This window comes from Bombus vancouverensis, chromosome 12 (genome assembly GCF_051014615.1).
Source record: "Bombus vancouverensis nearcticus chromosome 12, iyBomVanc1_principal, whole genome shotgun sequence".
In the NCBI taxonomy this organism is placed as follows: domain Eukaryota; kingdom Metazoa; phylum Arthropoda; class Insecta; order Hymenoptera; family Apidae; genus Bombus; species Bombus vancouverensis.
In genome coordinates, this window is record NC_134922.1 from 7,082,424 (window position 1) to 7,101,852 (window position 19,429).

A 19,429-nucleotide genomic window follows, 5' to 3' on the forward strand; every position below is an offset into this window, starting at 1 on the left:
TTATGATCCAATTATTAAAGGTATTGACAATTAAGAAGAAAGAAACTTGCACATTCGAGCATAAGATACAGCAAGCCCATAAAACTTTTGAAATCATTCTGATCGAAGCGATGTTGTATTCTCAAATTATGTAAGAATCGTGAAGATGTTTCAATGACAAACAGGAGTCATTTCATTTTGCATTATTTTGACATGTGTTCTCTTTCTATCTACTCTGCATTTTAAAATTATTATGCATATTTTATTCTTTGCTGTCAATTACTAAATGAAAATAATATTACAATTTTTGCTAGTGACTGAACATTGAAAAGTTATAATAGTACATTAGTGGAAAAAAGTGTCACAACGCAAAAATTGAGCTAATCATTTTTAATAAGATTTTTGTAACGATTACTACCTATTCATTCCTTTGAAGAAAATGTGTCAGTCATTTGCATCCTCATATTACAATATTTCATGCCTTGTGTCAAAATAATGTTAACAAAATTGCGTCACGAGCTCTTACTATACCACAGAAAAAATAAAAGAATCATTGGTTATTTATTACTCAACAGTTAATTGTCTGTTTTATATTTAAATTCAAGTATCGATGAAAATAAAGGAACTATACAAAAACAAATAATAAAATGAGAAGAACAGTTAGTAAAGTGCACAAGGTACAATCTGTAAACAGTGCCATTTTCAACAGATTTATGAAAGTAATAAAGTTACGTTTTGCGAGAAACAAATGTGATCTGTTAATGTTTCTAATTTCTATGAATAATTCTGCATTTCTGATGTGACGGAGATTCAAACGCTGATATTATTTATTCCTCTATCTCTTGTTAAAGCTTCAATGTCTAAAGCTTGTATAACTAGTAACACTAATTTGTTAATTTATAATGAATAATGTTAGTGGCAAGTTAAAAAACACACCTTTGAAGTTAGATAAACACAAGAAAACAAAAATAAAATATAATAACAGGATTTATTTTTCGTGTATGCAGTAATGAATTGATGAAGCTATTATTTTTAATTTGCAATTGACATTATTCACTGAAATGTACCTTAATACTTTAAGTTGAAATTACATAGTATGGCAATTAAATTCAGTTAAATTATGTATAACTTTATTCTCAAGGTTTGTTGGTAGTTAACTCGATTTCCGCCCCCTTAGGTATGCAGGATTGTGTAGAAATATGTCCGTTAAAATATTTTAATATTTTTGCAATATTACAACACCGTCTTCCGGCACAATAATATTTGCATGTAGCCTAAAGCGCAGTAATAAATAATTTGAAATATTGCGGAAGGAGAGGAAATGTTTATTACTAAGCTAGCTTGTCGTATATAGACGTTGTTCTCTTACAGTGCAAAGAAACAAATTTAGAAACATTTAACATAGATGAAAAAAAAGTATATTCGTGCTATAATGAAGCATGTATCTATATTGCGATAATAAATATTTTACTGAAACTGTTGTACGAACGAGAAGATATTTTCTGAAACACGATTGATCCATTTTCTTAAAATATAGAACTGGAAAGCAGCAAAGAAGATATATAACTTTTTAATATTTAAGAGAAAAATGAATACGCCGCTCGTACAATAAACATTTTGTGGGGTGACCACAATTATTAAAAGTATAGTGTAATACGTTTATTGTAACATATTTATTTCATAATCTCATAAGAATGAAATATTAATACCGATTATCGAAATGCAAATATAACTGTAAAAGTTTGTAACAGAATTCTGGGGTTTTACGTTTTCGTCATATTTTAATCTGCAACACATTATAGCAGTATTACAAAATCTATTGCAATCATAACATTACAATATACTGAATAGTATATTATAGGAAAGAAGCTGCTGTTAACTTTATAAAAATTGTACATGAAAATTCATTTCTATAAAAGGATGGAATATTATATTCTAATGACCATAATTATTTGGATGATAATCTTTGAAGAATGTAGAAAATATTTTATGTACAATTTTTTATGGTTCGATTTTTCTTATGCTATTATTTGTACAGAACATTATTTTAAATCAAACAAATGTAATATTGAGAAACAATGCCTCTGTAAACCATTGATAATGGTCACCCTCACAAAAAGGATATAGTAGACATAATTGAAACAGCACTTGCAAGATAATAACGATAGATTATAAAAAAATTCATGGATATCTACGATTGTTCTGGTTGTGGTTACTTCTGTATGTGCATTTTTATACAATGATTGTGAATTTGTATAGGCTAAACTCATATCATTGCTAATTTTTCTATAAATTCAAAAGTTATATGTATTGAAGAGTTATCTTAATCAAGGTGTGCAAAATTTTGCAACATTTAGCAGAGGCGGACAAAATTCTATGGTACATAAAGGAAAACAATTTAAATAACGTTTTTAAATAAATAAATGTTTAACACATAAAATCTGTAAATGTGTCCATGAAAGATGAAAAATAATACTGTTTAAACATTTATAAATTTATTCATAATCATAGTAGACTTATATCGATACAATTTTCATTTATTCTTCTAACTAGTAAATTTTGAAAACAATTATTTTATTTAATGAATACCTCATTTTTGAATGGAGTAAAGACAAATGTGTAGTATACAGTTTTATTAAACAATTTAAATGTGTGTAACTGTGTAATGTATAATATTTCTACATAAATAATAATAAAGTATTCATTTAATTATGAATACTTATTTTAATAGAGTATCAAGAACAAATATTTAGTAATAATAAATTTTTTATATAATAAATAAGAAAACTTAAAATACGAAGTATTAAAAAATGTGGTAGTGCCCGTTTCTGTACAAATTATTGCAATATTTCAATTACATTAAATCGACGTTAGTCAAAGGTGCTGCCAATAAGAAAAGAAAAACAAACACATACACTATCAATTAATCGAAGTATAAAAGCAACCAGAAAAATATTATTTTAAGATGACTGTATAGTATTATTGTCGTATACCAAGCATCTCGTACAACAAAATGTTAATATATAGTGTTTCGTATTATAACAATTTTTATAAATAAACTTTTCTATTCGACTTGAGAGGTGAAACGTTAATTATGGAAATTTATGATTTCATTTACAAATTTAATATCAGTGAGATCTAAAATGTTTTATCTTTTATTACAATGTTAATCTACAATTGTTTTACATTTAAATTGATTTCATGTAATTATTCGAGTTAAAAGCAAAAGAATACTGAACTTTTAATTAACAAACAATTGCATAACCGTTTTCCGCAATCGAGTCGAATGGTAAACATTATATCATTACAGTTAACGATATTTGGTATTTAATTATTAATTATGAAAGAAGTGGTTGGTGTTATAGATCTTATATGTCGTTTAGAATGTCAGGCAGTACCTTGTAGTTACTAAAGAACAAAGTATTTTGTATATTTATCGATACTTTTTATTATGCATTAAAATTGCATTTATTATGTGCAGCGGTTAATACAAAAATGTGAAGTTGCTGGATCGGTTATTCATATCACCTTTTCTTTTCTTTCTTTTTGCGATTGAACAAAAGAACCCAACGAAAGGAAACAATGAAATATTTATGTGATTGTCGTATATAATTCTGATATGTTCTATAAGTATTAGTATTTCCATATAAAAATTGTATATATATTTAATCGTATTTTCAAGTAATCTTCTTTTTTATATCAAAATTCAAGCTTGCAATTACTGAAGATTGTTCACGTATTCTATTTTTTATGACAAAATCAATTTTTTTAATTTATATATATAAGTTTAAATTCTTAAATTTTACAATAAGACTATGTTTCATTTATGTAGAAGGTAACAAAAAATGTTGGACAAATTGTAATTATTGTTTCTATTTATAGTATTAACGAGACTTCGTAAAGTAGAATATAATTTTCACATTCCACGTGAAGATTTTTTATAGAAGTACAAAAGTAATATGGGCTTGCATTTTTGATGTTCGTGTCCTGCCAAAACCGCAATGCAATTATTCACAAACCAATAATATACTAGCATCTGCACGATGATTGAATAAGGTTTCATATCTGGTCGCATACCGAAAGAAAGACTACTTGAAATGTAAAGAAATAAAATGCAGTAAGTTTTCGTTGTCATTAACGGTTGTAGGCGAATTCTAATAAATGTCAGTACAAATTGAATGATGAAGAAAAAAAAGTGAAGCATCATTTGTGTGCAAATGACAAAAAAAAAAGAAATAAGAAGTTGATATTGACGACACGTATTTTTGGCAATACAATTTTAAATAACATATTTAAATTAACAATATAGCTGTAGTTAGAATGTTAGTAAATAAATTTTGTTCTAATATTTTCTTGATGACTGAAAGTTTATACATATATGTATGTGTGTGTATATATAAATATATATATATATATAATGCATATATTTATATGAATAACATTAATTTTGACGAAGATATAAGGATAATGATTATCTACTGGCGTAATTTGTAGAACAAATGTTTATTATTGCTTCTTATGCTATTATTAGGTAGTGAACTATAAAGAAGAATATTGTACATCAATAAAATTGATCATTTGAAAATAAAATATATTGATAACTTCTGTACCATGATGTTAGCAAACTATTATTTCTATTATTAACAGTAAATAAATACAAAAACAATTACATATTAAATAATTATTGAACTTTTTAATTTATCATTTTCTAATTTTAACAAATTTATTAATAAAGTTTAGTTTGTATTACTTCATTATTTAAAAATATGCCTAAATATGTAGTTACCATCTATATATAATTAATCTCATTTTTAGATAGTGTAGTCATCTTATTTCATTTATTACAGAATATTAAATGTAATTATATTATTAATATATATAAATTATAATCGCCAGAGTCAACATGTTCAAGAAATCCATATGTTCATATATATCTACTTATAACATATATTTTGGAACTTTCTTTATTAAATATTACATTACGTTGTGAAATACTAACCCTTAAAGGTTATCATGAATAAAATTTCACCTTATGTAAATTTTGTTTTAATATAATCTCATAAGTGTCCATCGAAATTATTTGTAACTACTACAAATAATAATTTTTTTACTCTTCATCTAATATCAAATAACGGTAACAATAATTAATTACATTTATTTGACTTCATTGATTTCTAATGTAAAAAATCTAGGGTACAATTTCATCCAAGATAAAGTTAAGGTCATTTCCTTCCATGATAGATGATATCTTGCAAAGATTATACTTATGCATACATATAAACATGTGCTAACAAAATAAATAGTGCATATGTATGTATTCATATGGATCAATGCACTAAGTTGCAAATAGGTAAATATAGTCATGTATGTCATGTAAGTACCTATATGTATGCGCAGATACATGACGCACGTAAGTACATATGTGTTTCACATATACATATATGGATACATATGTTTCTGAAAAATATATGATTCATACATTATGATATTATACATTGGAGATACTTAAAATTATCGTATAATGCTATTAAAATAATTATGAAGTTATAAATTCCATAACAAATACGTTTATTCGTCAGATGCTGACAAATCGCGAACGGTGTTACGAAATAACAGCCAATCCTGTGTATCTGAATACGGTGCTGCCGCCTATCTTTTACAAAACCAAACTACGTTTCTGAAAAAGCATTAACCGACACATAAGTCTAATACCCGTAGAACGAAGGAGTTTGGTGGAGGTCCTGTATAATAAACCGATTAAATAGCAGGTACATTTCTTTGGTTTTGTCATTGAATAAACATAATAAATTAAATATTCATTTTTTCGTTTATATGCATTGTTTATAAGTAATTCTTTTTGTTGTGAGAAAGGTTATAGCAGTTCATGGTGTACAAATTTCTTATATATTACATATCAATGCTACATGCACGCTTGTCGCCATTTTGTTTATTGTGTCTGCTTTTGGAGGGAAACCGGATCTTAATTTATTTTTATTAACTCATTCTTTTTGAAAACTTGATTTTGTAATACAATTTGATATATTTTCAAGCTAACTTGTAGTAATTAAAAGGAATTTGGTATTTTTATAAAAGAGAATTACACGTTAATCTTTTTTCCAGCAGATTTGTAATTTATTTTATTATTTTTTATTTTTTATTCATGATTTATAATGAATACTAATTAGTTTTGTATTACTTCAAGGTGAGCAATGGCGCGTACCAAGCAAACTGCACGCAAGTCAACAGGAGGTAAAGCTCCCAGGAAGCAACTTGCAACTAAAGCTGCACGTAAAAGTGCACCATCTACGGGAGGTGTAAAAAAACCACATCGTTACAGGTAAAAAATGTTCTCTGAAATTTTCACTTGTAATGCCATAATTAACAATGGATTGTAATTCTAATTATGCATTTTATTTACTAGGCCTGGTACTGTAGCTCTCAGAGAAATCAGAAGATACCAGAAATCGACTGAGCTATTGATCAGAAAATTACCATTTCAACGTTTAGTTCGTGAAATTGCACAGGATTTCAAGACAGATTTGCGATTCCAGAGTGCTGCAATTGGAGCATTGCAAGAAGCTTCTGAAGCATATTTAGTTGGATTGTTTGAAGACACAAACTTATGTGCAATTCACGCTAAACGTGTTACGATAATGCCTAAAGATATTCAGTTGGCCAGACGAATTCGCGGAGAACGCGCTTAAATTGTTCATATTTCAGATTCTTTAATGTCTTTCTTTTTTCAAATTCATATTGTTTTCATATTTGAATGTTCTTAAAATCAAATTCATTGTAGCTTAGTTTCTTTCTTATAAGCCATTATAATAACTATAAGTAATTACACTGCCAAGTTCTATAAGCTCTGATATGCAGAGATTAAGGATATGTAACCATCATCATATCAAATAGTTTAGCCGAAAACATATATCATTTAAATATAAACGATATACGGAAGGCACAAAGCGGAGTATGTAGCTCATAACAAATAGTAATAGTACTTTGCATAATTCATATTTTATTATTATATATAACAATAAGTAACGTACGCGATACATAAGCAGTATAACAATATGTAGATTTGATATTTTATAGAAAAAGTCAGTTATATTCGCTACCGTATTTACTTCGTGGTTAATACACTTTCTATATACAATTTTCTATATTGATGTTAAGTTAGATCATAGATTAAATTAAATTTATAATATATAATATAGTTATTATGTGCAAGTAAATATACGTAGTAACATTTCTCGAAGAAAAGTCAAGTGCTATTGGATTATGTATGAGAAGTGTCATGTTATCTACATGTTGTTAATTGTATTTACATGATTAGGTTATCAAAATTGATTTGCACGTATATACCTCATTTTTATAAATTAACAAATCTATCACCATAAAATTACATGTCATTATTAATTAGGTTATTATTTTAATAATTATAATGATAGTAATTAAAAAACGCAATTCATAACACTAAATTAATGTAAATGATCTATAAAATTTTTTAATAAACTTAACTTTAATTGTTTTCCTGACGAAATGAAATCATTTTTTAAATATATTTTCCCGATTAGAATCAAAATCTATAACTACAATTATTTGTCAAAAAAGTATTTTTTAAACAAATTTGTTTCACAAAAAATTCGTAAATGTAAATCTTTATTGCTATTGTTATCAATTATCGAATACATGACATTGGTACGATCGGTAATTATAAGGATTACGTCATCAATGTAAATATCATTTTATATTTATATCAGTATTTTATTGTTTTTTGAAACGAATATTAGTATAACATATGTTTTATAAACGTACAATGGAAAATGCAAAAGACATCAGAAATTCATCGATGTATATCATTAATAACAATTAATATCTGATATTGTGTTTATATTTACAAAATATTTTTGGTACAATGGAAGTGTAATTCAGGTCACAATACCACAAAAAATCAAGAAACTTATTAATATAATTGACTTTAGTACAGTTCAATTTCCGCCGTTAAGTTCAATTGACAAAAGCGCCAAAATTCAATAATTTCGCCAGCTCGACATCGCTCTATATCGCTCGATATCACTCGACATTGTTCGAACATTATTTACGTTTAGACACACAATGGCGTCTATTTTTTCCGAACAGAAAACGTAGAAGAAGCTTCCAATGGCCAGAATAATCACACAACGTCCATTCCAAGAACATGCATTTGGAAGAGCAATAAAAAAATTACTATCTTGATAACTAGTCTAATATCAAGATAACGTGTCCTTATACATATCCTCTACAGATTTTCCATATCTTTCTGGAGGTTTCCACGAAATGACTGATTTCATTGTAGCTAGAATTACATGACAAAAGTCGCGAAACGACTCTGTGCCCAGCTCTATAAATTTCAACTCGGTTTTTGCAATCTGTTACAAGGATAACACCTCTTAATACTCTACAATGCTCATGCAAATTTTTCCCTAAAACATAAAACATATTGATTTACTTAATTTGTACAAAGAATAGGATGACAATTATTATTCGTAAAAACGAGGTTGCTGCTGTGAGTAGTATCATGTATATTACAATTGACAGGGTTCTTCACGGTTCGCACTCTAGGCGTAGGAGGCTGAACCAATCGCATGAGTTACACTATGAAGCTCAGCTGCTATCCGACATCCGATTGGATGCAGTGCACCGCGGGCTTACGTGCCTCTCGCAATTTAATTTCTAGGGGGTAGGGACAAGGGAGTCGTGACTTGGGAGAGCGTCCACTGCCATCGAAGTACAAGGAAACGGATAGTGCTAGCTCTCGCTTCTCGTAGAATTTTTCCCTTAGTTGGTATGTAAATCTGTCGAAAATCCATTTTATTTATGATCGTGTGTGATTACCGGTATCGAGGAGTGTATGGACGTAACAACGTGTTTTAAAAAGGTGTGAAAAGTGCTGGGAAACTCGAGTTATTAACTCCGAACGCGACGTACTGTCGTATTGCCTCCATTTTGCAATTGACGTTCCGTGGAGGGAATCGTTTCACGAGCCTTTCTTACAAGCGACGCTTTCAACTCGCCTCGAGTTCACCAGTGTCATTCGTCTCGTTTTATTTCATAGACTGTGATAATGTTTACCATGAAGATGAATAGGAGATTAGGGAAACAGTTGATTGTTAAGATGATACATTTTTCTGATTAGCATGGGTTTCAATCGCGTCGGTGCAAGAAGAACGAAAGTTTGTGCATTGCGCAATGCGCAGCGTTCCTCGGTGCGCGGTTCCTCCGCACGAACAGCAACGGAACGTACCCCCACCCTTTCCACCCCACCATCCTTTTAAGTCCCACTCCGAAAAGTTATAGTTTACTTCAGTTATTATCAAGCGTACCCTTTAACCCTCCAGTTCCCATAGACACCTGCAGGTGCTACTTTTTAGTTATTTTATAACATATGTGAATTGATAATTTGTAGATTCTGATGCATTCTAGTGACTTGTTTAGTATCTATTTTAATATTTTAATTTATATTATAATTGCTCTCTAGTAGTCTCAGAAAAGGTGTTTTGTGTTATCACAATGTTAAGGAAAAAGTTTGAATCTATATTATTAAGGTCTGTAAGATCACAAACTAAGGTTTGTAAGGTCTATATAATAGTATTTAGTAATATTTTTCTGATGTTTGAATTTTTATATGTATTTGAAATTTAATAGCACCAGGTGTTATCTTTGAGTATTGCGAATATTTTTTCGTTATTCAATATTTCGTCATTACATATGTCAAAATGAACTTGTAAACAATCAATTGTTTTGTATCAGAAAACATAAGAATTAACAGAATTCCCTATATTGCATTACAATCTGAACTATGGGAATTGGAGCGTTGAAATTATTTTTCTCATACTTATATATGATCAATTACAACTTTTTGTTTTGGAAAGATTATACGATTAAAACAGTATTTTCAAAATTTCCATTTAAAAGAAATTTTTATTAATCAAGGTTGTACTGTTTCAGAGTAAACAATGGCACGTACCAAGCAGACGGCTCGTAAATCAACAGGAGGTAAAGCTCCTCGTAAACAATTAGCCACAAAGGCAGCACGTAAGAGCGCACCATCTACTGGTGGAGTAAAAAAACCACATCGATACAGGTACATATTAGATAATATTTTGAGCACATATATAAATACTATATGTAATATATGTATATAATAAACTATAATTTTTAGACCTGGTACAGTAGCTCTTCGAGAAATCAGAAGATATCAAAAATCGACTGAATTGTTGATCAGAAAATTACCTTTCCAAAGATTGGTTCGTGAAATTGCACAGGATTTCAAAACTGATCTACGTTTTCAAAGTGCTGCAATTGGAGCTTTACAGGAAGCATCGGAAGCATACTTGGTTGGTTTATTTGAAGACACAAATTTGTGCGCTATCCACGCGAAACGTGTTACAATCATGCCCAAGGATATTCAGCTGGCTCGACGAATTCGCGGCGAGCGTGCTTAAACAATATGTAATTCCCATACATACCATTTACTACTATTATTATTATCATTCGTAACAGTTGTGAATGAAACATTTTCATTCCAAACTACATATTATGTTGTACTCCATAACAGTGTACAAGTTATGACATGATCATCCTTTATAGTATGTATCTAAACTTCAGATTTCTGGAAAACTAGATACAAAGATTGGTATAATCTGTTTTTGATATGTAGGTAGTTCTCATCCTTTGGTATTACTGTACAAACGTAGAAAGTATGTTATTTCTTCGAGAAGTTATCAGCTACAAATCCTTTAATTTCATTCACATCTTTTTTGTCATTTTGCACTTTACAATGTAAGAATACTTATAAAAAGAGCGATAAAAAAAGTCTAAACCGGAAGGTAAATGATCGTGATAAAAGACAAGTGAAATTGTTAATTCTTCTAAAAGTACTTTTAAGATTGAGTAAGATCGAAAATGTTTAGTTTCTCATTACAGTTTTATTATATTCGTCATCATTATCATTATTGATAAAATACTTAGTGAAATATGCATTAGAGAGTAAGGCAGTTTCTTTGTAGGAATTCAATGTAGTGTTTACCATTCTAAAACTCTGGTTGTATGAAAATTACATAAGGTATTTCAATCAGTCAACTATTCATTGTTCGTGTAAAGATAAACGTTTCATAAATAAATCTTCAAAATAATACTAACTTACCTTTTTTTATCTTGTTAAGAAATATGCACTGTTACTTAAGATAGATTAGGTTCTAGGAACATTAATCCTACATCAATTGAGAGATAGTTTACAATATTTTTATTTTACAAATATTTCATTTTATACTTTTACAAATTTATATTACAAATATTGCGTAATTTGTTACAATTTCTCATTCGAAAATTCAGTTCCCAGTTAATTAGCGCAAATTGGTAATATTTGTTGTATTTGAATATAATATTCCATTTCTCAATTTTTATTTTATATATTAAGCGAAACCTACAAATTAATAATTTTCGATTCACCCGATAATATAATCGAATGCGTTAAATTTTTAGTTGTATTAGTATGATTCTACTTCATACAAATATCTCAGAACTTGAAGCTATTTATAATTATACAGTGGCTTAAAGCACATAATTATACAGAAATAAATAATTAAATAGCTTTTACACATTTTAAAGTATAAAATTGAATTATTTTACGACATAAGAGGATATCTTTTTGTTATTAAAAAATAGACATATGTATATAAGTACCTAAATATATATATATATATAAATATCTAACTTCCATAAAAGCTAAATTTTGCACTAGTGTTACAATATCATTTCTAACATAGCTGAAGTTTTAATTGTGCTAGAAACTATACATTCAAAACTGGAGCTCACAAATTGTTTATTTAAAGGAAGATGCTTAGGCAAAATTTGATTGCTAGTTATTTTTCAGATAAAATTTTATAAATATACTTCTTTTTTCAATAACTAGAACATTATTTTTATGATAAGAAACAGATTACATTTAAGAAAGTTGCATAATTGGAAAATTTAAATATTTTCATAAAAAACACATATTCAAACATAAGTTGAAGGCATTGGCAAGATACGAATATGTAAACATAATAATATAAAATACATAATAACAAAAATAATGGATCTTCTAAAAATACACAATATACAGAATAGGTAGTTTTTTCTGGTTACTGTTACAATGAAATGTTAGTAATTCTGACAAAAAGAATTTTTCAAACTAAAATTTCTTATAGTCTGTTTGTGAAGTAATAAAGAAACAAATATAAATTTTACGATATAATAATCTTTTGATAAAAATCTTTTCCAAATTGCAAAATTTTATCTGAAAGATAACTGGTGTTCTCCCTTAATATTATTTGTGAATATCTACACAATGTAATGGTAATAATTATCTAGAATTATCACTTATCACAATGATGAATTTTATTAAATTATGATATTAATACTTACAATCTCGAATGTTTATTTACGAATTTCCTCCATAAAATATTACCAAGAATACTTCTGAACCATGATGAAAAAGAGACAAGTAATCCTCAAAAATTGCAAACTTCATGTAAAAGGCAATTAAATAATTAAATTAAATAGTTTTCTTTGTATCTTATAGAAATTTGTAATAAATTAATGAGTGAGATTTTTTTTAATTAAAATAACACGAATTAGTAGTCATACGAATATAATGCATAAATTTATTATTGGAATATTATCCGTTGTTTATAATCGAATGTGGTTGCTGTTGCCAGAGGCAAAACCTCGAACTTGCCGTCTAGTCCTAATTACAAAAAATCCAATATGCTTTCGTTATCTCTTTACGGTTGGAAACATTGTTTATAAACATTTAAGTGTAATAAACAAATATGTTTATTTAAACCAGCATTTCCCAATCTTATTCTAAAAGTATTTCATGCAATATAATACTTAGATACTTCAGAAATGTTTCTTTTTTGTTTTAAATTGCTTATGTCTTACCTAACATTCTTTGATTATTTTGTTTAATAAATTAAATTATACACAACTAATGGTGAGAGAAGAAGCGGAGCAAATGATTGAGAAATGCTGCATATGAATAGAATGCCGTTTATGAATAGTGCATAAACTGTACAACATGCGTATGAAAGGTACCTTGAATAATAATTCAATGAGGCTCGCTTTCTTTTTTTCAAAATGTGTGTTCAAGATGTGTCTTATTTACATTAAATATTTGATGTTAATACATAACTTGAATGAAACAAAGACGAGATGTAAGTTCTATATTGTGCAGATTTAATATAATGTAAGCAGTTTGGTATAAAAAATATTCTGGTCAATTTTATTGTATACAATTTGTGAACATTACTGACAAGAAATACAAGAAAATGATACATAAATATCATGCAGGGCAACATGTTATGAATGCAAAAAAGTTTGTTAATTGATATTTCTTTGTTTTACATTACAGAGAATAAATTATAGACATCAATTTAAAAGCTGAATTTTCAAAGAGTATTATTCCAATTCAACATTAAAATTTTAGTAGATTTTAGAGCCATGAATTTTTTACATATCGCACAATTTTTTTACTAACACTTTTTCAGAAACAAGATATTTTAGTAACAAATTAGTCATTATAATTGATGTTACATACTTTACATCAGTTCGTCTTATAATCTACAAAAATGTTTTAATTTCATTGCACAAATCGTTACTTTTAATAAGTATATACAGTTACTATATACAACTATATATATACTATGGAATATTTAAGTTTTTTAACTTATTTCCATGTTGGTGATATATAAAATTCAGTAATTACTTCTATTAAAATCTAGTAGCTTTTGAAAAGATTTTTTTTTGAAAGAACTTAATAATATCAGGGATACTTAAATTACGTTTATTTTATAATGTATGAAAAAATTAAAAATAGAAGATCATTACTAAAACTCACATTCATTTCAATTTACAAAGATAGACTTTAATTTTGGAAGCTAAATTCTGTAATGCAATTAATTCGAAAATCTTGGTCTTTAAAAATTATTTTTGGTATATCTATAACATGTATGTATACAATAGTAAGTGCTTCTATTGGTCTTACATATCATACAAATATTCTACATACATTTAGTACGTATGTGGAACTATTTGAAATAGACATTAATTTGATTAAAGATCTTAATAACCATGTTAAAATTTTTCATAATTTGTTATAAAAAAATACAGGATTAAATAAAGAAGCATACTTTAAATTAACTTAATGTATTTTACAAATACATTACATGTACTTTAAAATACTCTAAAATTACTTGAAGCTTTTTTTTTAAATCTGATTATTAAGATCTCAACAGATTACAATAAAAGTATATTGTACTTTTTAAATCACAAAGGAAAGCTAGACAGTTAATTGTAAGCCTGTTATATTAGACATACATTTAAATTAACATATAATAAACGATAATGTTGAGTTATGGAATCAGAAAGAATTATTAAATGATATTAAAGGAAATGAAATTAATATGAAAGCTCTTGAAATTTAGCTTACTTTCTAATATCATATTCATTAATTTTGATCGCTTTATCTGAGGATATTACTAACAACTAGACATACAGAACGATTTACACATACAGACATAAAACAACAAGATGCTCCATTTTAATTAGTAGCATAAGCAATAAAACGAGCTGTTCGAAGTGTGATGCAGTCTTCTTAATAATTTGAACATTTATAACAACTAAAAAGCTACAGAATTGGGATCATGAAAAGCTATCATTATCTATAAATTCGTAAATTAAATGTTCACAAGAAGCACTACGTAACTAAAAGTAGACATAAAGCTAATAATAAGTACAGTTGATTTAGTACGACTATCATGTATCATTTTAAACAATATCATTTTAAATCCCCTCATTAAAGAAAATATTCGTACAAAACACTTATTAATTTTTTTCAACATTCATTCTCGGATGTTTGATACATGATATTTCTTGCTTTGAATACACGCAGTGCATAACATTATAAAAACAATGACGTTTTAAAATTATAATATTGTTCTAATGTTACCTGTAAAGATCACGAACGGCTTGATCCTCTCGAGATGGATTTTGACATGTATTTAGCTTATTCTCCAATGCCTAAATGATCAAACATTTGTTGTTAAATGAAATATTATCATTCTTCTTAAAAATATCGTTATTTACCCTTATTCAAAATATTAAGGGCTTTTTAGAGTTGGTGATACTAGTTACATGGGAGACAATTAAAGCAGGAAGCAAGGAACCGTGTGTGATGTGTACAGAAAAAACATAATAGAAAGCAAAAGAAATCAAATAAAGACCTGTACACACAAAACTTGATCAGCACTTGGTTGATCTAGGTTGTTGCCGTATACAATGAGTAGGTATGTGAACCTGGACGGATGGTAAATCAGTAGGTGTAGTGGAAATTGTTTTTTTCCCACCCGGACAAGTGCACTTTACCCTTCTACAGTCCATGCAGATCCACCTGTCAAGCTACCAAAACACCAGCTACATCACACTACCAGTATCATCAACTGATGATTAAAAAATCTTATAAGTATTTCATATAAAATAAATCTGGTGCTTAGACAAAATCAAAAGGGAAATAAACCATACAAATTAAAACAGTTGCCAGTGCAAAACACAATATTTACGGCAACTAAAATATAATGTTTAAAACTCAAAGATACACAAGCCATGCTTTAAGCTATTCTTGTACATCAAAAACGCTTTTGAAACAAAAGCACTGTGATATATATATAGAAAATAATGACTATACTTACACCAACTTTTCTCATAAGGTCACCAATCATATTCATTGCTAATATTCTTGTGCATGGTGCCAGTGGCGAATTCACATTATTATTATTATTATTATTATTATTGTTGTTGTTTCCAGTTACACCACCTACAACTCTGTTTCCAACTAATTGCAAACAGGAAAAAAGATACAAATTACTACAGACACTCACTGATAAGATATCAAAATAAGAAGTAAAGATACTATACTATGATAATTCAGTACAAAAAAAAGTATGTATTTGAAGTATAATATTTAAAAACTAAAATAAAGAACAAGTTTGTTAAAATAATTTTTATTTCATTGATAACAATATCATATATATAGATATATATACAGAAAGATGAAATTAATTAAAGCATATAAAGATATATTAATCAAGCACAAATGTTAGACCAATCTTTTGTTTAGTCAACCTTAAATACCGATAAATAAGCAAATTCAGTTATCATAAAAGAAAAAAATGTCAAGTGGTTACAAAAAATATACATTACATTAAAAAGTTAATTAGATTAAAATTTTTTGTCTGTTATCCATTTAACGTGTTAGAGATAAGTACTATTTTTGCTGATTATTATCCTTAATAATGATAAGGATCAGCTTTTAGGCCCAAAGCAAAACATGCGCTTAGTTTTACGAAGAGTATTATGGATCTTACTTTTTAATGGCGAAGTTGCTGTATTATTTGGAGGTATAGATTGTGGTACTATTGGGCTACTAGGCGACATATGTGTTTCCAATTCGACTTGAAGTTTATTACTATCAACATGATTACGAACTCTATCAGCTGACTTATCATTGTCTGGTTGATGCCTTTCTTGAACTTGAATTTCCTGTTTTAAATCTGTAATGAATGAATTATTAGAAACGATTTAATCATCAATTATCCAAATAAATTAGTTATTCGACCTCTAATTTCATCCATTAATCTCTGTACTATAACTTTCAGAGCTTCCTTTTCGTCAAGTTCTGATTCTAACAAAGCATTCTTTTCAATGGCAGAATTAAGTTTGGCTTCGATCTCCTCCTCTGTTACCCTATTTATTCTACAAAATTAAGATGAGTAGAATACATATTATATTAAATATTCTACATTTACTTAGCAGATGTAAAAATAACAATCTAATTTTCAAATACCTATGAGCTCTTTCCAAGTCGTCATTTTTTTGTTCTAATTCCCTTATGTATTTTAATAAATGGTCATGTTGAGTCTGTAAGTCCTGAGCTTTCCCTTGAAACATTGCACAGTCTGCTGTTTGTTGATCTAATCTTGTTCTTAATTGTTCAACTTCAGTGGCTAGTCTTGTGTTTCGTTGTCGTAATTCCCTGTTATTCTTTTCTGCTTGTTCTAAGGATGCTTCCAGTTCTTTCTCTAAGAGCTGTGAATTTTCTTGAAATTCCTCCAACTCTCTTTCTATATCCTCTTTCCTGTAATATTACAATAAGATTTATTAAACTTATTGACCAAAGACTAACTACGAGACTAATTTTTTTATAAAATTAATATTTATGAAGAAGCATTTGTGAAGAAGCATACGAGTCTCTGAGAAGTCAAACTAATTTATTGTTTATTAATTTCTTAATAACTGTTTAACTTTTAAAAAACAAATTATTGATCTTCATAAATTTATTTGTTCTAAAAGTAACATAAATAATAGTGAATTGTAAGGTAAATTGTAAAAAACGATATTTGTAACCATCACTTTTTTTATACTTTTAAATTCATGGAGTTTTAAATGTATCTTCTGAACAACTCATCATATATAATACATATATACATACATACATATATAATTTTATTCTATAGTTTTCAATGAATATATAATAATACACTGCATTTTTAATACACAGAAATGTAAAAATAATTTACCTTCTATGTATCTGGTGAGCAAGTTCCATCCAATATTGAACTTCATCATCTTTAGATACAAACTGTGGTGGATCAATGTCCATCATTTTAACAATATTCTGATTTTGTCCAATATCTTAATTAACCTTGAATGTTAAACACAGCTCTAAATCCTTCTATTTCATTAATGAGACGATAGCATCCTATACAATAAAACAAATTTACATTACACATACATAGGCTTAAAATATCAAAAATCCATATACAAAAAATATTACAGTCAAAAATACAAATCACAAAATAAATTAAACTTTTGAATAACGTACAAGAATTACAGTGACAATGTCGGTGAAAGTTGCATTCGCTCGAGAAAAAATATTTTATTACTACGCGTATCTTACGTATCTACACACTTCGAACGCGATGTCAAACTAACCTATTATTACCAAGTAGATAACGATCACGAGACGATAAAGAACAGCTATATGCAATTCTACGACGCGCATAATAATCAAAAAAGAGTTCAGAAGATTAAACAGCGGGTCGTGTTACGCATAATAAGAACGAGATTGAAATTAATGCGTGAGAAATGGAAAATCGTGTAGGGACACTTACGTGTATCGTTGGGAGAGGGATAAGGCGAATGAAAATGGTCCAGTCCAGTGTAAATAAAGCTGTGATGCGATCGAATTGAATCTAGTGAACGAGATATTCTCTAAGAAACTAAATGAAAAAATGTACAACCATCGATGATGTGTAGGCGCATTAAATGAAGTTGTCTCAAGATGCATACATATAAATACGGGGACCTTGAGAAAGCGTTTAGCAGGTGAAATGTAGAGTGTATGCCGCGTGTGACACAAATGTCATTACCACAATTATGACTCACTAAGTCGAGATGATAAGGTAGAAAGAAATAATAATTGATCTTGTCACGGTTCTTCGTTGTTCACTGTGAATAGATCGTGTCAGAATCATTTGATAGATCGATCGTTGATCGATCATTAACACTTTAGTCACCATTTACATTTACAACTGAATTTATAGTTTCATTATCTATTTATATTTATGACCGAATTTGTGTTTCCAGTGAATCGGAGATTTCGTAAGTGAAGAAAACGTGGAAAAGTTTACATTGACAATCGCAACATAGAGATAGTAGATAGAAAAAGAAACAATTGTGGTATATCTACTTTCCACCACGGGTTCGATGCGTTCGATTCGTTCGATCACATTCACACGACTACGACGTAGTGAGGTGGCGTTCGCGAGGTAACAGGTTACAAGATACGAATGTATTCGATATAGTGGCGCTGAAAAAATACAGAGTGGCAGTTTTTAAAAAAAGTGGTATGTTTTAAATCCAAAATGAGATAAAAAGAAAATTTGAAGTTAATATTTTGTAAAAAAGATTGGTAAAGAAGAATAGAAATAAAAGAATGAGGAGAAACTCGCTGTACCTATTCTAAAGGTTCTATTTTTGTCTAATATTAAAGTTTACGAAATCTAAAGTCACATATAAAAACTTGACTAGCGCAAATATGATTATTTCAGAATTTAACAAGTAACCGTGGTAATTAGATACTCGAGATGCTAATGACAATGATCTTAGGTTCAATAACGAATCCGCGGTCAGCGGGATAACAAAATGCGCTTTTCCCAAAGCCCAAGTTGTACTCAACTTGCTTGTCTACGGTACAAGTATTATTAAACCAACTCTTTGTTAAAACGTAGAATGTTCACTGAGCGTAAAGACGCTATGTAGCGTCCATATTAGAGGGAGACGATTAGAGAAGGATGCTAGCCGCCCTTGA

General features: G+C 28.4%; 3 protein-coding genes and 1 long non-coding RNA gene across 10 annotated transcripts; 2 read left to right on the plus strand and 2 right to left on the minus strand.

Annotated features, from left to right (window-relative positions):
• Positions 1-5,590: 5,590 nt before the first annotated feature.
• On the plus strand, positions 5,591-7,524 carry LOC117155404 (histone H3.3A). The gene is made up of 3 exons (XM_076623356.1): positions 5,591-5,747; positions 6,182-6,316; positions 6,401-7,524. The coding sequence occupies exons 2-3, from the start codon at positions 6,189-6,191 to the stop codon at positions 6,681-6,683; spliced, it is 411 nt and encodes a 136-aa protein (XP_076479471.1). The 5' UTR covers positions 5,591-5,747; positions 6,182-6,188; the 3' UTR covers positions 6,684-7,524.
• Positions 7,525-7,854: 330 nt separating this feature from the next.
• On the minus strand, positions 7,855-8,636 carry LOC143303457 (uncharacterized). The gene is made up of 2 exons (XR_013059809.1): positions 8,548-8,636; positions 7,855-8,441 (listed from the first exon to the last, which is right to left on the minus strand). It is a non-coding gene; the product is annotated as an uncharacterized LOC143303457 (long non-coding RNA).
• A 29-nt stretch (positions 8,637-8,665) lies between these two features.
• LOC117155403 (histone H3.3A) lies at positions 8,666-11,159 on the plus strand. Of its 2 annotated transcripts, none has more exons than XM_033331317.2 (3): positions 8,666-8,803; positions 9,967-10,102; positions 10,181-11,159. In XM_033331317.2, exons 2-3 carry the CDS (start codon positions 9,975-9,977, stop codon positions 10,461-10,463), a joined length of 411 nt encoding a protein of 136 aa, XP_033187208.1. In that variant the 5' UTR covers positions 8,666-8,803; positions 9,967-9,974; the 3' UTR covers positions 10,464-11,159. The 2 variants fall into 2 exon arrangements, with proteins under 2 accessions (XP_033187208.1, XP_076479601.1); XM_076623486.1 differs by having other exon boundaries at positions 8,756-8,896.
• A 1,483-nt stretch (positions 11,160-12,642) lies between these two features.
• On the minus strand, positions 12,643-18,897 carry nudE (Nuclear distribution protein nudE). Of its 6 annotated transcripts, none has more exons than XR_013059807.1 (9): positions 18,809-18,897; positions 17,637-17,818; positions 16,904-17,194; positions 16,676-16,812; positions 16,425-16,610; positions 15,750-15,892; positions 15,285-15,459; positions 15,011-15,081; positions 12,643-12,748 (listed from the first exon to the last, which is right to left on the minus strand). XR_013059807.1 is itself a non-coding variant. In XM_033331315.2 (8 exons), exons 2-8 carry the CDS (start codon positions 17,720-17,722, stop codon positions 12,691-12,693), a joined length of 972 nt encoding a protein of 323 aa, XP_033187206.1. In that variant the 5' UTR covers positions 17,723-17,818; positions 18,231-18,379; the 3' UTR covers positions 12,643-12,690. The 6 variants fall into 6 exon arrangements, 1 of the variants encoding a protein (XP_033187206.1); XR_004463919.2 differs by having other exon boundaries at positions 18,505-18,846; XR_004463917.2 differs by having other exon boundaries at positions 18,489-18,846.
• Between the last annotated feature and the right edge of the window lie 532 nt (positions 18,898-19,429).

Coding starts and splice junctions, on each gene's coding strand:
- LOC117155404 (XM_076623356.1), top strand. CDS start 6,189: ATGGCGCGTACCAAGCAAACTGCACGCAAGTCAACAGGAGGTAAAGCT. Junction 6,317..6,400: donor AAAAAACCACATCGTTACAG/GTAAAAAATGTT, acceptor TTTATTTACTAG/GCCTGGTACTGTAGCTCTCA.
- LOC117155403 (XM_033331317.2), top strand. CDS start 9,975: ATGGCACGTACCAAGCAGACGGCTCGTAAATCAACAGGAGGTAAAGCT. Junction 10,103..10,180: donor AAAAAACCACATCGATACAG/GTACATATTAGA, acceptor TATAATTTTTAG/ACCTGGTACAGTAGCTCTTC.
- nudE (XM_033331315.2), bottom strand. CDS start 17,722: ATGATGGACATTGATCCACCACAGTTTGTATCTAAAGATGATGAAGTT. Junction 17,195..17,636: donor GCTCACCAGATACATAGAAG/GTAAATTATTTT, acceptor GTAATATTACAG/GAAAGAGGATATAGAAAGAG. Junction 15,893..16,424: donor AGCAACTTCGCCATTAAAAA/GTAAGATCCATA, acceptor GTTTGCAATTAG/TTGGAAACAGAGTTGTAGGT.